General features: G+C 36.4%; 2 protein-coding genes across 2 annotated transcripts; one reads left to right on the top strand and one right to left on the bottom strand.

The window, feature by feature from the left end:
- The first annotated feature begins 1752 nt into the window (after positions 1-1752).
- LOC111045763 lies at positions 1753-4002 on the top strand. The gene has a single exon (XM_022331216.2). The coding sequence runs from the start codon at positions 1753-1755 to the stop codon at positions 4000-4002; it is 2250 nt and encodes a 749-aa protein (XP_022186908.2).
- A 975-nt stretch (positions 4003-4977) lies between these two features.
- LOC111053431 lies at positions 4978-20408 on the bottom strand. Its single transcript, XM_039431027.1, has 6 exons — positions 20106-20408; positions 19342-19543; positions 18117-18278; positions 15207-15417; positions 13520-13715; positions 4978-6780 (listed from the first exon to the last, which is right to left on the bottom strand). The coding sequence occupies exons 2-6, from the start codon at positions 19528-19530 to the stop codon at positions 6591-6593; spliced, it is 948 nt and encodes a 315-aa protein (XP_039286961.1). The 5' UTR covers positions 19531-19543; positions 20106-20408; the 3' UTR covers positions 4978-6590.
- Between the last annotated feature and the right edge of the window lie 1836 nt (positions 20409-22244).

The raw sequence follows: 22244 nt of genomic DNA on the forward strand, positions 1-22244 counted from the left end.
CTTCGTCACCTTTTGGCACAGCGCCTGTGACCAATATCTCAACCCCAACCCGCAGTTCATCCACCGGCATGCCGGACACCTTCAGTGGCTGTGCACAAGTGAAAGCTGTACACGCTTCTGCTTTACTGGGCACCGCTATCGTTGCCGTTGTTGATCAATACAACCGATCACAATTACTACGTGCTGTATTGGATTGTGGCTCCATGAGATCGATTATCACTACCCGAGCTGCCCAGCAACTTGGTATCACCATCATGCCCGCACGCATTCAGATTAATGGTATCTCTGAACAAGCGACCGCTGTAAAAGGTACCACTCATTTGACACTGCTATCTCGACCGCAGTTTAACACCTTTCTCCAAACTGAAGCCCTTGTCTTAGAGCAAATAGCTGGTGACCTACCCGCTTTTCCAATCAGCAGTGAGCTCAAAACCTCACTTTCACATTGGATCTCGCTGACCCTGGTTTTGACCAACCCAATAGGATAGACCTCTTGATTGGAGCTGACATTTATCCTAATGTATTTGTTTCTTCCGCCAATGCTATTATACCAGGAAATCCCGCTGCCTTCGCCACTATATTTGGCTATGTTCTGAGTGGAAAGCTAAATATTGAGGACTCGCCTGCTCCGCTTCATCAGATGCAACTTATCTGCACCATGTTTGCCCGCGAAGAACCGCTTGCTGAGGTCATGAACAAGTTTTGGGAGACTGAAGATGTCCAAATAAATGCAAAACTCTTATCACCTGAAGATGAACTCTGTGAACAGCTCTATGAGTCCACTACCTACCGCAATGATGAAGGCAGATATGTAGTCGCACTCCCCTTCAAGCCTAGCGCGCCTGTTCTTGTTTCAAACCGCAAGCAAGCTTATCGAAGTCACCTTGGATTATTAAAACGCTTGGAAAATTCTTCGGAACTAAAGAAGAAATACGACAACTTCATGACAGAATATCATGAGCTTGGCCATTTGGAACTTGCCAAATCCGCTTCTGACTATGTGATTCCACACCATGCAGTTTTTAAAAATAAGGACCCCACTCAGAAAATCAGGGTGGTGTTAATGCTTCCAGCAAGGATACCAATGGGCATTCACTAAATGAGAATTTGTTACCAGGGCCAAAATGCAGTCCAATATTATTCAAGTATTGACCAAATTCCGCACTTACAAGTACATTGTCCTTTCTGATTGCAAGCAGATGTATCGCCAGATTTTGTTAAGGCCTGAAGACTGCCGTCACCAACATGTTTTTTGGAAACCTAATTATCATGAACCTGCAAAAGAATTTGAACTTAAAACCGTAACCTATGGCTTACTTCCAGTGCTTATTTAGCGCAACGCACATTGCAACAACTTGTCAAGGATGAAGGAGAAGCATTCCCTCTGGCAAGTAAAGTTTTAACAAGTCAAACTTATGTTGATGACCTGCTGGGAGGAAGTAACAATTTTTCTGAGCACAAACGCTTATTTCTGAACTGATTGAGTTATTGTCGCTTGGCTCCTTTGAACTTCGGAAATGGAACTCTAATACTCCTGAATTGATCGCTAACTTGCCTGCAGAATTTTTGGAAAATCAAGATTGTATGTTTGATGACAACGCTACTGCAAAAGTTCTTGGAATTGTCTACAGCCCGCTCGCGGACAACTTTCGCTATTTCATTTCTCCTTTTAATGGGCAAATCACTAAAAGAACCGTTCTATCATTCATCGCTCGAGTCTACGACCCCCTTGGGTGGCTCACTCCTCTCATAATGCTGTTCAAGCTATTCATGCGCACGCTGTGGTCTCAGCAATTAGCTTGGGACACTGAGGTTCCAGCCTCACTTCGAGCTCATTGGGAGCTGATTACCGCTGAAATTTCCCGTTTGGACAATGTTGTAATCCCGCGTTTACTCGCCTGTAACCGCTCTACTACCCGGCTGCTTGGATTCGCCGATGCCTCCGAAAAGGGGTTTGCTGCTTGTATATATATTCATGAAGAGACTGAAAATAGATATGTTAACTGCCGTCTCATAGCCGCCAAAAGTCATGTCGCCCCGCTGAAAACTATGACAATTCCACGCCTGGAATTGATGGGTTGTTTGCTGCTTGCTCGTTTACTATCCGCCATCTTACCTACGCTGTCCGAATATGATTTACAAGAAATTCGACTCTACACCGATTCCAAGACTGCCTTGGATTGGATCAACACACCCACATACAAATTGCAGATTTTTGTTGCCAACAGAGTACAGCAAATTACTCAGTTAACAAAACTTGAGTCATGGCATCACGTTACTTCTGCTAACAACTGTGCAGATATTGCTTCGAGAGGCTTGACTCCCGCTGAAATCGTCTCCTGCCATGATTGGTGGCACACTACCAATGCGTTTCGTTGTCTCGCCACTGACTTTCCCGTGTCCAATCATCTTGTTTCCAACATTGTACCTGAGATGAAAACTAACCCGCTGTACATTCTCGCTACTGTTGAAGAACCAATTGAGAATCGTTTGTATACCGCTATAGAACGTGTATCCAAATTTGGAAAGCTATGTCGTATTTTTGTCTACATACTAAGATTTGTCAACCGCATCAAACCAGCCCGTTATGAATATCGCTGCAAAATAGTCAAACAGATTGAAACCTGTGAAACGCCTGCCTCAATTGACACCACCGCCTGTGAAGCTGAAATAGCTAGAAAACTCATTGTTCATGTTGTGCAACGGGATAAATTTCAGAAGGAAATAACAGAGTTGAAAGCTGGAAAATGTCCTAAGCATCTACTAACGTTGCAACCGTACATTGATGATTACGATTTGATACGCTTATCTGGTCGTCTTGAGCACGCTCCGATTTCTAGTGAAGCTAGAAATCCATTATTGCTGCCGAAAAATGAGCATGTATCCTCACTCATCATTCGACACATACATCTTCAAAATTGTCATGCCGGTCCCCGCACCACACAAGCAGCTGTTTGCCAACAGTATTGGATAATCTCTGCCCGCAATCAAGTTCGCCGCATAATACATCAATGTGTCATTTGTAACCGCTTTTGCCGCACCAACCTACAGCAACGTATGGCCCCGCTACCTGCTGAACGAGTCACCGCCAATAGACCATTCAATTTAACTGGCTTGGACTTTGCTGGTCCTTTCTCATGCAAAACATCTTTATTGAAACGCACACAAACAACAAAAGGTTATCTGTGCATATTTGTATGTTTGACCACCAAAGCTACTCATCTAGAGTTCCTGTCCTCGATGTCTGTCAACAACTTCATCGCCGCTCTACACCGATTTATTGCCCGCAGAGGTGCGCCGCACACTCTGTTTTCAGACAACGCTAAGACTTTCACATCCGCCGCAAGAAAAATGTATGAGTTAGAAAAACTCTTGAAGACGATGCCCTCTGAAGTGAAGTGCTTTCTGTCTAACTACGGCATAAACTGGAAGTTCATTCCCCCTTATGCTCCGCATCAAGGAGGCATATGGGAAGCCGCCGTCAAATCCGCCAAAACACTGCTACACCGCTGTATTGGGGACACAGCTCTTACATACGAAGAGTATGACACCATTTTCGTTAGAATTGAAAGTATTCTAAATAGTCGACCGCTTACAGAATTGTCCTCTGAACCTGCTGAAGCTGCCTCCGTGCTCACTCCCGGGCACTTCCTAATTGGTAGACCTCTTACCGCACCACCGCAACCCATAGAGACGAAGGAACTATTGGTCGCACGCCGCTGGAGACTTACAAACCAAATGACCCAATATTTCTGGAATCGCTGGTCCAAGGAGTACCTATGCACCTTGATCAATCGCACAAAATGGAAAACCGCTGAAAGAAACTTGCAACTTAACGATTTGGTCATAATCAAATCTGTCAACACCTCTCCTCTCAGCTGGCCGTTAGGCAGGATTATTGCGCTACACCCTGGTAAAGATGGACTAGTACGTGTAGTCACTATCAAATGCGCATCTGGGAACATTGTTCGAGACATACGCAAAGTTCACCGCATCATTTGAAACCTTCTACAAGTTACCGCACACACCGCATGAAGACCGCCTCGCTCACATCCGTGAGGATTGTTATTGTCTACACCGCTGCTCCTAGCTACACCACTGTTCCTGTCTGCGCCACCTTTCTGGTCATTTGTGCAACGCTCTCACTGTGTATTGTCACCGACCCGCTGGAGATTGTTTCCACCGCTATGAAAAACTGTTCGTTTTTGAGGGGGGGGTATGTTACCGCCAATATAACTTCGGCAGTTTCCCTCTTATATCTGTCGGTAAGTTGGCTGTGTGTTTTGAATCAACCGCGCTCACCCATGGCCATCTAACATGCCACTGCCATCAGCCGCAATGATAGCCCCAAGCCCATTGTAGATGGCACTGCTCTCTCTCTCGGCTTGTTCCACTCCCCACTACTACTTCGCCCGTTTCCGCTTTGTCAAGATGGCTTGTTCTAAAACGTGCACTAACGCTACCAATTTTTCCTCCCTTTGAAAGAACTTATAAATGTACGACCTCTTCGCTGCGACATGGGCCCATGTTTTCCCCCCAGCCAGTGCAAGTGATTTCTTATTACAATAACGTGCTACCGCCTACCCGAACGAGAAAACCGCTGTTACAGTCCACTGCGAACCCGCAATAAAGATATATTCTTTTGAAATTAGAGACAATGTCAACCAGGGGTTGAGGTGACTTTGTCTCACTTTGATAAATATGGAAAAACGTTCATTTTCAAGAATTAGACAAAGTGAAATCAACTATTGACCTTTAAAGTGAATAATGACATTGAAAACAAATGAAATCTACTTCAAAAAATCACAAAATATTTTAGTTTCTGCTGCCTAAAGATCCTTTTCTAGCGTCGAGGCATGTTGGCTCCAGCTGCAGAATCAGCTAAAAATGAATATTAAGATAGTTTTAATCTCAAGCAAGGTGAATATTTTGTTTTATTAGGTAGAATACATAATATTTATCATTTTCTGAATTGTATTTGTATAATTTCGCAATTTTTATACTGGGACAAAGTCACCCCAAGTTTAGCCTTAAAGTGACCTCGTTCTATTTAACTGGTAATAACCAGTTCAACTGTAGATATTAATAGATATTCCAATTGAAATATAATAAAAAGGTCAAACTAATATGAACTCGCCGATATCATGAATCTTTCAGAAATAGGTTTTCTAATAGGAAGTTTTCCGACAACGAAATCACAATATGAAGCAAGCAGTTTTGTTTTATGTCGATAATTCAACTAATATATCAAGATATCGATTGTAGAACCTCGATAATAATCAGAGCTACGGCTATCAATGTTGAAAATCGATTTCGGATAACATAGATTGGAGATTTAATATTTGAATGTCTGACTGATTTGAATATTTTTCCGCGAGGTGGGACAAAGTCACCCCGGTCGACGGTAATCATGTTTCAACACATCACAATACTTACCTATATTAATTAAAACAGAATGAATTATTCATATTGATTCTCCAGATTACTGGTAAAAATGAAAATGGGAAAATAATAGGCCTACTCAAGCTACCACTCAGTACAATGAAAGGAAGTGAATAGATCTTCACTGGTGCTATACCGTATCTATTAATTGGTATGTTGCCATAACTGACTAGATTAGTACAATGGAAGAAGTTGGCCTGTAGCCTACTTATATATATTTATCTGTAATATAAGGAAGCAAAGAAATAAAATATTTATGAAATCGTGAACTCGTTATTGAACAAAATGTCTTCTATTTCTTAGTTCAGACCTCTTTATTTTGATCAAGGTGTACTGGCTCATTAATCAATGGCTGAAATGCCATAAGAAAATTCTCCTCAAATAAAAGTATGAATATTAAAAACCATTTACAGATGCTGTCTCATTGTTCGGTCTAGGAGATAGTCCTAAGAAACCAATAAACAAATTGGACGGGACTCTGCTGCCTCAATCATAGGTTTCACCTGTTAGTAATATTCATCTCCACATGTAGTTGTGCCACAACAGAACTGATCATGACCGACCTGTTTAAACAGGTTGTATAGTTATAAAACGGGTCAACCTCTACCATTTTTCCATTACTGCCTTACATTAGTACTATACAGTATTGGTATGTTGGCATTACTTCCTAGGCACTAGTGATATTATATATCAGTATGTTTACACCTTGCAACGGACCAACAACCTTTTACATTTGGATTTGTATTTTGGCATTGTTCATTTGACAAGTAATACTATTCAGTATTGGTAAGTTGGCATTTCTTCCTAGCCGCTAGGGCTGTTCAATATTGGCATTTTTACACCTCGAAAAGGGCCACCAAACTTTTGAATTTTGGCATTATACACTTAACACTAGTACCTACTATTTAGTACTGGTATGTAGGCATTACTTCCTAGACACTAGTGCTATTCAGTAACGGTAAGTTGGCATTAGAACATACACAATAGTGCTATCAAGTATTGGTAAGTTGGTATTACTTAATGGTCACTAGTGCTATTAAGTATCGATGAGTTGGCGCTACTGGCTAGACGCTGGTGCTATTCAGCAGCGGAGTGTTGGCATTACTGAGGCGGATCAGTTCACTAGTGACGACCGCCGACTGTTGATGCTAAGACGCGTTGCTATTGGCTGGAACTACGACGGGGGGCGGGGCCGGCTCTTTCTCGTCCAGCCAATTGTAGAGCGGGAACTCGAAGCAGAGGAAGCACTTGAGTCCACCCGGTACCTCGGAGTAGATGGCTGGTGGCATGGGAATCAGTGGCGATGTTGACTGCTTGTACAGACGGTATTTTGGATTGCTGCAAACCAATAAGAAAATATTATTTTCATTTGTGGACTGATAATTGCATGATATTGACTTGAAATTGGGAATTTAATGAATGATGATTATTGATTGAGATTTTTGAAAACATTGGAATTGATTGATTGAGTACTTTATTTCAGTCCATGTCCACTGTTGCCAATTTCAAGGGAAATCCCCGGAATCCGGGGAATTTGAATTTTCATTCCGTTATTTTTCCGTTTTTGGGATAAATTTCAAGGAAAATCTTTCTTGATCATTTTTAAAATTCGATACATGAACGCCTAGAGTTTATAAATCCTTGAGTGATCCATTTCCGAATTGGTAATAAAAGGTAGTGAAGCGTGTATAAAATTATAATTAATTAGATTCAGAAGATTCATTCTCCAAGATATTGTTCATTTCAAAACATATTTGATTTTTCATACTTATATTTGAAAACATATAAATTCTAGGGAATTCATCCCATTGTGAAGAAATAACCATAATGCATTATTATGATTTAGGTATTTACCTAATTTAATTATGATTTAGTTTTTAAAACTAGAATAAACTTCCATAAAATTGATATTCTTGTTTAGAAAACATGCTTCAAGGAATAATGGATCCAGACCCAATTAATGAAATTGATCCTGCATGCTATATTAAGTTTCCCATACAGAGACCTTTGGTAGAAGAAGAGGAAGAAGATTATTCTATGATTATTTTTGGCTCAAAATCTTATACATCTTAACATTTTGCAAGAGATCCTCTTTTAAACAGCATAAATGAATATTATCATTTCCATGGTTCCACAAGCAATATTTTACTCATTCCACATGTTTTATTTTCCACAGGAAGATCATACAAAACCAGGTCCATCTAGATTCATTCCAGAAAAAATTACAACACTTCAGGCGATATCATCAACCCTGAGGAAGATGATGCAAAACCAGGCCCATCAGGAGTCATACCAAAAAAAAAAAACAATTGCTGTCAAGTGATGTCAATGAAACTGTTGATCATGCTGCTGACAGTGGGAGTGAAGAGGATGAAAATTCATCAAGAAAGTCAACAACAGTCCAATATAAGAAAGGTAATAAAAAAGGTAAGAAATATTACAACAAATTTTCAACAAAATGGTTGGAAACTCCAGCATATAAGGATTGGCTGCAAAAATCTAAGAAGAAGGCTGGTGAACATGAATTAGCTTATTGCAAAATTTGTGATATTCATATAACATCACATAAAAATGATATCCACAGGACAGTTTGTCTGAGAAACATCTTTTGCACACAAGGAAGTCGAAGGCAACTTGGATCTTAAAGACTTAGTTGAAAATAAAGCAATAACTAGTCAGCAAAGGAGGGCAGAAGTTAAATTAGCTGGTTTCATAGCTGAGCAGAATTTTTCGATTCAAACTATAGATTCCCTAGTTCAACTGATGCCCAATATTTTTCCTGATTCAAAGGTCGCCCAGGGTCTTAAACAACACCGGACCAAAGCGACTGCAGTGATAAATAATTCTTTAGGCTCTGAATTAAAAAAAAAAAAAAACAATTGAATACAATTCTTAGTAGGCCAGGAAATTACTTCAGTATTATAATGGATGAGACAACTGATGTAAGTACAACTAAACAATGTGCATTTGTTGTGGTATATTTTGATCATGGGATTAATGAAATTAGATCAAGATTTTTCGAAATGAAAGAAGCAGTGTTTTCAAATGCTGAAGATTTAGTTGCTTGTTTGGAAAATGTATTGGAGGGAAATAATGTACCAATACAGAATCTATTTGGATTTTCATCTGACACAACAAATGTGATGTTTGGTGATCACCATTCAATATCCAGCCTTAGAAGCTTATCTAAGGCAAACTGTTTTTGATGACCCGTCAAAAACAACTGAGGAAATGATTCAGACAATAGGTAGTAAATTCACTAGAATATATCTAGAATTTATTTTTATGTTCTTGGTTTATTCACAGAATTTAATACTATGTTTCAAGTTGAAAGCCCCCTTTTATATAAAGTAAAGCCTTAGGTTCAACGTCTCTTAAAGACATTGATGAGCAATTTCATGAAGCTGAGTGCTGTGAGGAACCAGGATATTTTTGAATTTGATCATACAAACAGAACCCTTTTTGTCTCAAAAGAAAAAATTACTTGGGATTACACGTCCAAGAGTCTGCAACAAATCTTATAAATGATCCAGATGTACCAAGAAATGGAATAGATCGATTTTTTGAAACAATTCAAAATTTTTACATTAAAGCAGTAAATCAAATCAAAAAGAGATTTGTTTTCAAAGACGACATTTTCTCAATAATAGAAATTGTCGATCCTGAATTTTCACCAACCCTTAAAGTCGGATCCCTAGAGCAGGTTTTCAAAAGATTCAGCAATTTGATGGAGACTGTCAACAAATCAAAAGCTGAACAGGAGTGGAGAGACCATGCTTTGTTGGACTTCGAAATCCATGGTCTAGACCCTACTCTCCCTCCAGTGGTTTACTGGAATAAAGTGTTTCTGCTTAAAAATTCTGTTGGTCAACCTTTGTTTGGAGAGTTGAAAAAATTATTTGCCTCTTATTTGTTCTACCATTTTCAAATGCATCGGTTGAAAGAGTATTCAGTATGCTGAAAAATATAAAAACTACACATGGGAACAGACTAAAAACTAGAACTATTGTATCCCTGATGACTACAAAAGAGAGTATCACTGAAGAAGGCGGATGTACAAAATTTGAGCCAACACCAGCAATGTTGAAAGCACTATTTGGAAATAAGTAATCAATTCTGTTATTTCAAGGTTGAATTGAAAAAGTATAGTGTTTAGAATAAGATTGATTTAACGTTATTTTTCATTTATACTTGTGATCCACTGACTGACTTCATTTTTTATAGTTACACTATACTGTTTTTTTATAGTCCAGATTTTTCTCATCTTAAAAGGGAGCTATCAACTTCAAGCATTATAGATATATCTCATTTTATTTGAAAGTTAGTGACTTGAATTTCATTCCAGGGTATTTTCTTTTTCAATTTTAGATTAAGAATAATAATTTGTTATCTATGCGTATTGATTCGCTCTATTGCTTGATTTATACGATTATATTGCTTCATATGATTTGATTTGCTTTATGTATTGATTTTGTTATCTCCATTGTTTTTATTGCCATGGTAACCATGGTAATCTCATCTTTTCTATCAATTCATAAGCTACACCTTTCCTTATTCATAACTCACTCAAATCTTAAATATCCCGTTTGTAACCGCCACCTAAATACCCCATAATGTCTCCTGAATCTGTACCCTTTTTCTCTCCATCCGTCTGCAACGTGTAATCTGTGGTTTCTGCTGCTACAATTGAGGCTCCGTGCGTACTCTGTGGTCACACAACCGTTGGATTCAAAACTGCAGTCTTCTCGGTTGAGAAAGGAGACACAGTCTCCGAAAATTTCCCCCATTTCTAATGTAAGTTTTTAAGTGTTTTCAATCTATTTATATCGTGTCTCCTGTTTCAATTTATATTACAAACTTTAAAGTGTCTTCTGTTATGTGCTACAAGGTATATATATATATATATATATATATTATATATATATATATATATATTATATATATATATATTATATATATATATATATATTACATGAAATTTTAATACTCTGCAGTAAATATAATAATTTTACAGGAAGTAAGATATCGCTGCAGCTTGAACACATAGCCTATAAACTCATTAGATTCGATGATTTATTGGATTTTATGTTTTATCTTGTATGAATGTTATGTCGGCTGCTGAACTAATGGAAGTGAATGAAGCTGGAATGGTCGGCTGGAATATTGTTGGCTACTACTGCTATTGCTTTTACGACTATAAAATAGTCCACATGTTGGCCCTGTCGCTGGCCCAGTCAAGTCTACATCTATAATGACAGTAGTGAGGTCCACGTTATAATGGCAGTTTTTGATTGACAATGGTATTGCTATCCTTGTCTATCATTCAACAAAGCGGATAGCGCTATCTCTTTCTCGCTTTGCTCTGTTGCCAGATCGTCTTTTAACAATGTAGAATTAATAATTAACAGAATATTTCATCTTAATTATGAAAACTCATTATTAAAAAATATAATTTCTTTCTTAATAAAAATATAATTGATTATTTTAAACAAGAATGAACCATATTACATCAATAGACCTGTATCAGCAACCGTATATGGAAGGCATTGATAGGCAGAGGATCGGCAACGTTTTTCTCCTATCTTTCTCCACTGCCATTATAACGTGGACCTCACGATAGGCCAGCGCTGGCAAATCACCCATCAACACACTGGGGCTGGTCGTCATATTGGGCCAAGAAGTGGATACGGCATTACTAATATAACCTCTGGTCATACAGATTCATTGAATCATGTAATCTTATGGATTTATAGGAAATGACTGAAAATTGTGCTCCTGCAACGGGGGCTCCAGCACACTCGATCAGAATCGTGTACGTTCTAAATCCGCCATCTTGAAGGAAAGTAGATTTTGCTTTTTTCGTCAAGTTATCAGCTGCTCAGCTTCATTGTAGCTCAACATATATAGACTATAATTATATTGCATCAGAATCAATGAAAATTTTCTTCAATCACTAAATTAATTATGAATATACAGTACGAATATCTAATATTTTATTACATTTGTACAATAATTCTGTGGCAATGCTTCAGTTTGAGTGATTCAAAATTAGCGGCAAATCTAATTCCATTCAAGATGGCGTCCTCATTATTAGGCTTATCATTTATACAATTACCTACTCATGAGAATAATATATATGGTTTTAAATCATTGATGTTTCCATTCAACGGTCAATTTGAAATAAAAAAAAATACAAAATAATTTCCGAGGATTTTCCGGGGATTTCGGCAATTTATTCCGGGTGATTGAGAAGAATTTTGGGGAATTTGACCAATCATTCCGGGTAATTTTGTTACCTGCTTCTGGACATATTACCACTTATGCTGATGACACAGCTCTGAGTTATGTAGCTGAATCCATTGAAAATATTAAAACACATATTTCTAAAGATTTAAAAGCGCTCACTTACTGGTTCGATAGAAATTCTCTTACACTCAACATAAACAAAACAAAATTTATGCAATTCAACTTAAGACCAAATGAAAATGACAATCTGAATGCCATAGCTCATTCTTCAATGTGCATGCTAAGCAACTGCAACTGTAAAGTGGTGGAGAGTACATCTTCAATGAAATACCTGGGTGTTCTTCTTGATTCAAGGTTGCGTTGGGAGGAACATATTGAGAACGTGAAAAAACAACTCTTCATAGCATGTAGGGAGTTTTATTTTCTTGGAAATCTATGCCCAAATGATGTGTTAAAAATGATTTACTATGCCACTGTAGAAAGTAGATTGTCATATGGAGTGGTGGCTTGGGGAGGTACTTATTTTTCCATTATCAATCCTTTAATAGTGGGACAAAAGCACATTGTCAAAGTAATGGATAAAAAACCTATGATACATTCGTCTTTGGCTATATTTAGACGCTGGAATTTGCTCCCTCTCAGATACCCATTTTTTAAACTATTCTAAGATTTGGAGGAGAAAGAGGAACAAATTTAGGAATAGAGCGGGGCAGGAGACAGGACTTGAGATTAGGGGACATGCTGATACCTCCGCGACCATATAAGGAAATATTCCGAAGATTTTACTTGTATGTAGCCCCCCGAACATTCAACAACTTGCCGGTAGAATTGAAGCAAATCTATAATAGGAAACATTTTTGAAATGAAGTAAAAGCTTGGCTTCTATTACAAAATGATGTGGAGAGTTTATTTTCAAGAGTAGAATAGATATGAATTTGCGGGTTTCATTGGATGAATGTCTTCTTTCTCTCTTGGAAATTGTGTGAAGATAATATTATTATTCAAGCTACATGAGTTGTTTTCCTATAATGTTGATCATTATGGACGGAAATTTATAAAATGGAATTTATTAATTATGCTAATTGCTTGGAATGTGCATTGATTGTTTGTTATTCTTTTCAAATGAGGGAAAGTGGATTAAAATGTTAATATACATGTATAATCCAAACTAAAATTCCTTACCCAGTCATATTATGCAAGTTCCGACTCAGCAAAATAGTTCATTGCTTTTTTCTTGATTAAAAATATGATGGTGTCCCAAACAGGACTTTTAGTCCTCGGGGTACTTGAAATTATTTATTCTTCTTTTGATGTAAATGAGTTATTGTGATTTTTTTGTACAACGTGTAATTGTATTATTTTATTATCTTTATTTTTATAATTTGCAAGATTTTTGTTGTGATATATCTTCTCTACTATTCAAAATTTTCGATTATGTGTAATGTATAAATTGGAAGAATAAATGTATTTATTATTATTATTATTATATTTATGTAGATTGCAATATATACTGTCTTATATACTTATATACAATAGCTTACAATACAGCAAAATGATTGATGAATTTACATAATATAGACTAAGAATATAGGAAGACTAGGAATCAGTGACAAGGAAGATTGTTTCTACATATTTTGGATTTTGTAAAACATCCAAACAACAACGGTATTTTGGAATGTCAGTTTAAAGTGAATCTCAATTTCACTGCAGCATTATTTTTATACACAATTAATAGTATTAGACCCATGTTTAGAACATTTTCTTCTATCATTGGAGCTAAAAATAAATAATGTTTCAAAGGTTTTGAGGAAATAAGAGCAATGAGGTTTACCTTCTATATTTGAAGTCGGAGGAGCGCTCAAGAGGAGGCATCCCAGAGATGAACAGAATTATGAGAGTTGTGAACAATGGACTGGCAATAACGGCCCACTCCTCTCCCTCGATCACATTCAACGAGATCACGAATATTCCCCACCACAAAAGAATTTCACCGAAATAATTCGGATGCCTCGACATTTGCCATAGTCCTGTTGAATTGAAACCAAATTAATATCATGTAGACTTCAAAAAAAGCATTACAAGAAGATTAGCAAAGCATTACAATTTTACCAAATCAGAGATGATCACAGTTTAGACAATAAATTGCTCATTAAAATAATGCACCAACGTGTTAAAGTTTTATTAGAACAGTAAAAGTGATTTAATTTTGTATTGAAATATTATAATAGATTTTTAGCAATACTGTATTTTAAAAGTTCAGGACTCTGACCTGGGGGTGCCGATTGGGGTGGTCGTCCGGAGGACCCTTACACGTTCGACTCCCCCACCCAAAAAATTGATGAATTTTTCAATTATTGCAAACAGCATTTTTAAGAGCTTTATTTTTTAATATTGATTAGATTTTTGATTTGTTGATTTATGATACTTATTTCTGCACCCTCAACATTTTTTTCAAACACCACTTGGAAAAGTGGGGGGGGGGAGCGATTGCCCCGGTCGCCCCTCCCTGGATCCGCGCCTAAGAATACTATCTAAGAATTAAGATAATGTATTTAAAAATTCCTAATCTATTAACGTAAATTTATGACGCGAATTTTAACGCAAATCCTGAGTATTTGATTGATTCAAATGAATTCGAATAGTATAAATTAAAATAGTAGTATAGAATGTCCTCTTCAATTAATGGCAATGTCAAGTTTGGACAGAAATGTCCACTCTACCACTTAATCACGAGATAGCCTATTCATTGATTGATTTATAGGTATACAAAAGTTCACCATTTGTCAACTAAAGACAATAATGAGTTTCAATATGATTTCCATATTATCCTTCTATCACACTCGAGATAATTTTCTATCCTATTATAGTAAACGTTCAGTTTCTCCCTGTGGAAACATTGTTAGGCTTAGAGCAAACAATAGTCTGTGCAAACCTTAGTTTACAGCACATTGCTTTATGGCCAATGTTATTTCTTACAATAATAGGAACACACAGTTGCCGTTTTTCTGTTGGTTCTAGCAAAATGACCTACGCTCTCACACAATTAGCTCAGGGGCTTTCTGGCTTTTGTGAAATTTGTGTTCTGTAATTGTATTGTAATTGCAATGCTGCAAATCTTAAAGTCGTCACACACGCAGCTACGTGTAGCTAGGAATACGTCTTCGGAAGACGTAGTCGTCCTATCTCCCAATGTTGAATTCACGCTATGCGATCCATTCCGTTCACCATTTTAGTAACATTGGGAGATAGGACGACTACGTCTTCCGAAGACGTATTCCTAGCTACACGTAGCTGCGTGTGTGACGACTTTAAGATTTGCACAGACGATAGTTGAAAGTTGAATAATTTCAAATTGGAACTGTCAGTTTTAAAACCTCTCCATCCATTTCAGAACCCAAAAATAGAGTTCATACATTTTTTACATCAGGAAATGTCAGCAAGATCCAACTAATCGTCAAGTGTGATTAATGGGAATATCCCTTAGAGATAACAGAAAAGAAGAAGGGAAATCGTCTCACCATCGTTACACCATTTGCCCTTATTGGCCGGATCTTGACGAAATGAGAACTTCTGGAGGTCGGCGTAGGTTTCGATGATGAGACCGGTGAAGAACATGCCGGTGCCAGTGGAGTCGAGTGGTGTCATCGTTTTGGGAGCTCCGCGAGATATCGAATTGTGCGGCGCGTTGATGAAAATCACAGGCAGGCTCACCACGAACACCCAGATTGCCTGGAAGTAGACGAAAAATGAAAATATTTCAGAAAAACAGTACAATATAATGAAATATTTCAGAGACTGACGCTTTTAAAAAAGGGTCACAAATAATATTATTCTGGGATTCCTCCTTCTTCTAGTTTCCTCCTGAAAGAGTTACTCGGTGGTTCAAAGAAGTTCTTATCATCAATCACTGATGTACATGTGCTTACTCATTTTCTTCACACTCTCTTTCAGTAGAGTGTTAATGAACATCCTTTTCCAAGAATGTACAGTTACATCTTTGAAATCCGCTGATTTATCTAGATATAACATACAAGAATCGAATTTCAATTTGCATTCCATGTTAAAATTGATCAATAATTTTTCTAATCATAATATCTAGAAAAATTCAATGAATATTTTTCCATATTGTTATTTTACTATTGTGATATAGTTAGTAGTGTCAGCATGTTTGATGTAGTGTAATGTCAGTATATACAAAGGGGTCCAAAAAAAAAAAAATGTATACACTCTTTGACAGTGAATATCCTGGTAACGCACTGATAGTTGTTACAGTTTGCATGTGGACTATTCATGCCACACTACCTGTTGACGAGACATCGAACCGCAATACCAAAAGTAAGGCCCAATTCACACAGAACGGACGTTGGGCAAAGACATGACACGGACGTGGCGCTGGCATGGCATATGCAATGCACGCCAGATGGGCGAGATAGTGGCATTTCATTTCGATCCTATTCAATTGAACATTTTTTGGCCCTTCTCATTTTGATCAATTGGCGTGTCCGTTCCTGTGGACCACGACATACAGCAGTGAGACGTGGCGTAGGCGTGCCTCTCTGCGTCACGTCTGTTCTGTGTAACTTAGTAGACCTTACTTTTGGTACTGCAGTTCGATGTCTAATCAACAGGTAGTATGGCTTCAGTAGTCCAAATGCAAACTGTAACAACTGCCAGTGCCTTATCAAGAGTGTATGTACCTTATTTTGGACCCTCCTGTATTACAGTAATCTATTTGAAAAATTCTAATCTTTGAGTGTCCCAATACTACGGAAAAATGTAGTGTGAATTATGATTTTATAATATTGTTCAACAAAGAACTTTTTAACTTTGACCTATTTTATTAATTATTACTCATCAAGAGTTACTGCAACTATATGATTTTCTTATTTTTATTGTTACGTACTGGTATTTTCATAGTAGGCCTATGCAGAACCAGAACCAATGTGAGAAATATGTACGAATGAATAAATATTAGAAAACTGGCTTGCCCGGCGAACTTCGTATCGCCAAAAAGTTAGTTAATGCATCTCATGACAAACTTTAGCTGGATGCACACCTGAGTAGGCGCGATGCGGCATTTTGCATCCAGGTGCTTCTTGTTTATTGGTTTGAATGGAAGAACTCGCACACACTGAATCGGACAAGGCGTGGAACAGCCATAAGATCAACACTTTGTATAACCAAGTCGCGCCTCCTGAGGTGTGCTTAGCCTTAGCTTTATATCATGCACTATATTCTTATGAAAATTATCCAACAATCAGTATTTACATTTATATCTCAATATGGACTTCCTAAGTGCTTATTTGTACAGCAGTTTGTATTTTTAGATATGATTGAATGCAGCTTGCTGGGAAATTGAATAATATATCTCCTTGCTGCTGACTTTCCCGTATATATTTCCCAAGTTAGGACGTCGTTCGTACCGCGGCATTATTATTAAAATGTTGTGAATCAGCAGAAATAAAATAGAAAAACACATCTACCGACGGCTGTTGGATGACACAATGGGCCCGTTTTGTGTACATGGAATGTGGTAAATTGTCCGATTCACAATTTACCAAGTAAAAAGTTCCACGTTCCATGGGAGGAATTTTGACAGATTCTGTTCCAGCTCCAACTTTCTGCCCCACAGTCGAAGTGTGGTAAATTGTCCGACCTGGTACAGTTCCAACAGGTTCCAACTATCTGAGCTCTGATTGGTCGATTATTGTAGTCTGCTTGCTTCTCTGCTCATGCACTGATAGTTTGTTTACCATAGCATAGATTACATAACCAACAATATGATGTTTGATAACCATTCATTAAATGAATTTTTCTCGATAGAAAATTTGAGAGTAATGGAATAAAAGAAATTTACACTTTTCTAGACGGTAGGTTTGTAAAACAGCCTTTCTTCATTCACGCAGCTAGTAAACGACACAGTTTAGTGTAAATCAACTTTACATGTGCGCGCCAAAAGCTTGAACCAACGATTTTGAAATGGCGTTCCATGGGAACATTTTGCACTAGTCACGTGATTGAACAATTTACGGTTGGAACTGGAACAATTTACTGTACACAGAACGTACACAATGATTATAACAGCTGATTTTTATTTCTGTGTGTGGCCAGCTCACAAATCCTCTCCCATAAGGATTAAATGTAAACTTTAAGAATGACCGTAGGGAAGAGTCCTGAAGTCGGATCATAAATTTGATCGGCCATAAACCTGCTTCTGAACAAAACAAACACAACTAAAAAAATCATCAAAATCGTGGCACACATAAAAAAGTTATTGAATGCCAAAATTTGAGGCTCGATTTTTATTTAGATAGATTCATAATAAATATGCATGAATAATATTAATATGAAAAAATGCACAATACCCTAAATATATGCTATTTTATTCTATTTTAGTCTGAATTTGCTAGGTTGAGTTATAAAGTTACCTGAAACGTCCAGAAGACGGCAAATCGAATAGTGTTGCTCCGTCTGTCGTCAAATTTAGCATCTCGTCCGATCTGCACAATGCGGTAGAGAAGGTAGCAGGAGAGCCGGAATCCCCACAGGCACACAAACGCTGTCACCATTAGCTGGCGACTATCATAGCTCTGCGAATAATTGCAAAAATAAATAATAATATATCTTATAAATAAAAATAGATAATTTTTTGATTGACAACTAGCTTAGAAAAATGTTCTTGTCTTTTGCTTGCATTAATTTTAGATTCATATCTCTTAACTCTAAATTTATCGTTTCCTCAAAACCTGTACTAGTGAGATACAATTGAAAACGAACTGTAAAAATTCTTATAAACAGCATCAATGCCTCCCATTTCACCAATGCTCGGTTTCAAGTGAATCTCACTACCATATAATAGAATATGACCGTATTTAGAAGCTTCTTGGCATAATATAATAATGTAAATTGACTTTGGAAGTTTGGATAAGACGCAACTGAGAATGAGAAATTGATTAAGACGAATGAGACGCAACAGACGCAATAAGAGAAATTGATGAAATCTTATGAAATGAATGTATAACTTGAATAAGAAATTGGATAACATTGACATAGAAATATGTATTTCAAGTTTCTTGGTCCATGAGGTCTTAATTTTACCAGAGAAATCTCCTATAATTAATTCTTAATTAATAATAATGCTATTATTAATTCTGTGATTTTACTCATCACAAGATATATTGTATTAAAGAAGAACTCAAAATTAAGAAAGTGTTAGCACCCAGTCTCCTAGGAAAGCGATCTCGTGGATGACCCAGACAGAGATAGTGGTAACAAGTCAAGTGCAATATAGAGAGGCTTGGAGCTACTGAAGGAGATGCTCAGGATAGATCCACCTGGTGGCTTTTTGTTGGTGTGGCCTAATGTCGACTTAGATGTAGAAGGCCCTGGCAGTAAGTATTGTGCTAGAGGTGATTTACATAATATATGTGTTACAATGCGATTGAAATCGGAAGTACCTAATAGCAATCGTAAATATTGAAATACTCTATTGAGAAAAGAACAGAATAGAGAAGAAGCACTATTGATTTCTTCAGAGTTATTTGAGACTTTAAAATTGTATGGTTACAAAATTTTCTTACGACTATGATCGAGCATTATTAGTTCCATACTTTAAAATAGGTAAATAAGATAGTTGGAAATGGAATAACTTACCGGTTTAAATGAGTTTTGTCCAAGAAAGAAGGTTAAAAGAGCGATAATAATAAAATTTGTTCCTCCAGCGAAATCAGCCACTTTATCATACTCGTAGCCTGCGGCGATTCCAAAGAATATCAATTGCATAGCCACAGTGACTATTGCACTGATGGCTAAGTGTGATTCGTCTAAAATCTTTACAGCCATTGGACTGGTACTCCTAAAAACAATAATCATTTTCTAATGTTATAAGTGGGTCTAAAGATGGAGTAAACAGAAGGGGAAAACTATCTATATGAAAGCCAAAAATTTAACTTTCTAGAAAGCTTACATTATTTTCAATAATTTTACATTATGGCAAGACTAAGGTTTGATCAAGTTACAATAGTAACGTAATCGAAAAAATCCTATTATATAAAAGTACACGTTCTTTATTTGAATTTAAGTTAACATTCTAATTAGATTATATATAATAATTTTTAATATTTGAGCTTATCAATATCTTGGATAAGTTAACCAGGATTACATTATTTCCACTATGCCTTCTTTTTTACAGAGATTTCAAATCTTGTTTTATCTTTTTAAAATAAAAACATATAGAATTTAAATTTAGTACCTGATATCATGATAAAATATTCTAAAAAACAAATAAACTGACCGATTCAGGATAACGGTAGCCAAATATATTTCTACTGGTACTGTAGAAATCTTTTGAAGATTGAGGTTACCTTACTCTATAAAAAAATATTGAGAATACTGAAAAATGGGAAGTTTTTACTCACCTTCACCAACGAAGATGAATGAACCGGATAAGAACTAAACTTGGCAATCCCAAGATAGAATATTAATTTAGCCTACATCAATAACAAGAGTATTTTAGACACCCCATTCTGTATTTCGTTTCAAATAATTTGCTAAAAACATTAAGTTTATCTGTATTAAATACAAATGATACAGCTTTAAAAGCCATGAGATTGATAATTAACAAGTAAAGTAAAAATACTGAAAGAATTATTCAAATTGAATAGTGAATCAAAATATAGTAAACCATTCAGAGCAGAGCAGACAGCAGAGAACAGACGAGAGACGATATAAATCCACACAGCTGATGCTTTGTTCAATACCAGCATGCTCAGAAACAAGTTACATTCTAGAGCGGCATTTTCAAATTCACCAAAATTCATGTTTTGGCACTAACATTATTTAAACAGAATCATGGAAACTATGATTTCAAATTTGTTTTGATTTTTTATAAAAACTCAAGCAATAGTAGGAACTTATAGAAATTGAAGAGAGCCTTGATTCAAATTTGATTTATTCATAAAATTTACTTTTTATTTCATAATAATTAAGACTTTTATGGAAATGTATTTTCTTCATTTTTTATTGGCTACCGGTAGCTGATCAGCTGTTCAAAAGCGTACACTTCAACCCGTGTTTACATTGAAATCCCTATGTCGAATGGAATTTTTCATGAATAAACATTAATAATTCAACTGATAACTACTTTTTCGAATAAAGAGTTGTTGTTTTATTTTACCAATACAATTTTTATCCTTCATCATGAATTTCAAGGATAGTAATCATTGAGTTATCTTAATATTCTTAGTTATTGGTTAACCAATTTGTAGGTTACCCTTGTTTTGAATTAGCTTTTTCAAATTCAAACACGTATTTCAATTATTGTCAAAATATATAGTGTAAAGTTGAGTTGCTTGAGCTTTGAGTTAGGCCTACCTATTGTTTTTTTTTTCAATTTTGATTACAGTATTGCTCAATTTCTACGAGAGGAATTACAACCACAGCTTTTGTAGTATGCTAATATTTATAGCTTTATAAGATTTAAGAAATTCTTAGATTAAACATAACTTTTTTGAAAAGGTGAATTGGTAGGATATCACTCACTTTATTATATAAGTCACCATTGGAATAAGAATTCTTCTCAAATCATAACAAGAATGGCTTGAAATAGAAAACTTTGGCATTGTAGGTTATCTTTAGTATTAAAACAGAACATACAGTACGGTATTCCTAACAATATTATTATAAACGAAAATATGTGATCAATGATTATACTGCTATAGCTTACTCAGTAAAGGATTTCAATATTCAGCCTGATCCAGTAACTTATAAAAATAATTTTTATCTAATCTGTTTCTACTCTTAACAAAGAGAGTTTGTGTTTGACACAATTTAAAAATTTGACGATTTCCTGATCCAAGACCGTGAGCAATACATCTTACTCATTGGAACTAAGTACCGGTAAGTAAAGTGTTCTTTATGGGTTATGGATGATCGATACAGAGTAAATAATAATTTGTTGCAGAGTGAGATATCAGAGTTTTTTTTATTTATATCATAATAAGAATATACATAGATTTTTCATGATATGACCATGTCATATCATGTTATGACCATGATATGACCATGTCATATCATGAAAAATCTATGTATATTCTTCAATAGTGCTAATAAACCAGTGATATGTCTATTGACGCTCTGGTAGGATACTACTTGAAAGATTTATTCTTGGTCACAACAGTAATAATATGAATAATATCCTGATACATGAGAATAAAGGTATGATCACATTGAATGGGTACGTGCAAATTTACATCGAATCATGCATGACCCGAAAAACAAAATTTGAAAAATTCTATTGAAACACGTTGTTCACACTGAACGCAACCAAGTGTACGCTTACAGTGTGAGTGTTCCCTTTGCTCTTTTCAGATATTGTACGTTTCTCGTCTGCACACTTGGTTATGCATAATTAAGCGCGCTCTTGCACAAATTATATTAATATTTATGATGGTCTCTTCTAAAGGTGCGTACAGACTTTCGCTCTGCTCCGCAACCGAACGTCACTCCAGCAGAGCGATTGATGATCGACCGGGGAGCAACAATGGTTCGACCGGGGA

Source organism: Nilaparvata lugens, chromosome 6 (assembly GCF_014356525.2).
Source record: "Nilaparvata lugens isolate BPH chromosome 6, ASM1435652v1, whole genome shotgun sequence".
NCBI lineage: Eukaryota > Metazoa > Arthropoda > Insecta > Hemiptera > Delphacidae > Nilaparvata > Nilaparvata lugens.

Coding starts and splice junctions, on each gene's coding strand:
- LOC111053431 (XM_039431027.1), bottom strand. CDS start 19,530: ATGGCTGTAAAGATTTTAGACGAATCACACTTAGCCATCAGTGCAATA. Junction 18,279..19,341: donor GACAAAACTCATTTAAACCG/GTAAGTTATTCC, acceptor AATTATTCGCAG/AGCTATGATAGTCGCCAGCT. Junction 6,781..13,519: donor TCCGACTTCAAATATAGAAG/GTAAACCTCATT, acceptor ATTGGTTTGCAG/CAATCCAAAATACCGTCTGT.
- LOC111045763 (XM_022331216.2), top strand. CDS start 1,753: ATGCTGTTCAAGCTATTCATGCGCACGCTGTGGTCTCAGCAATTAGCT.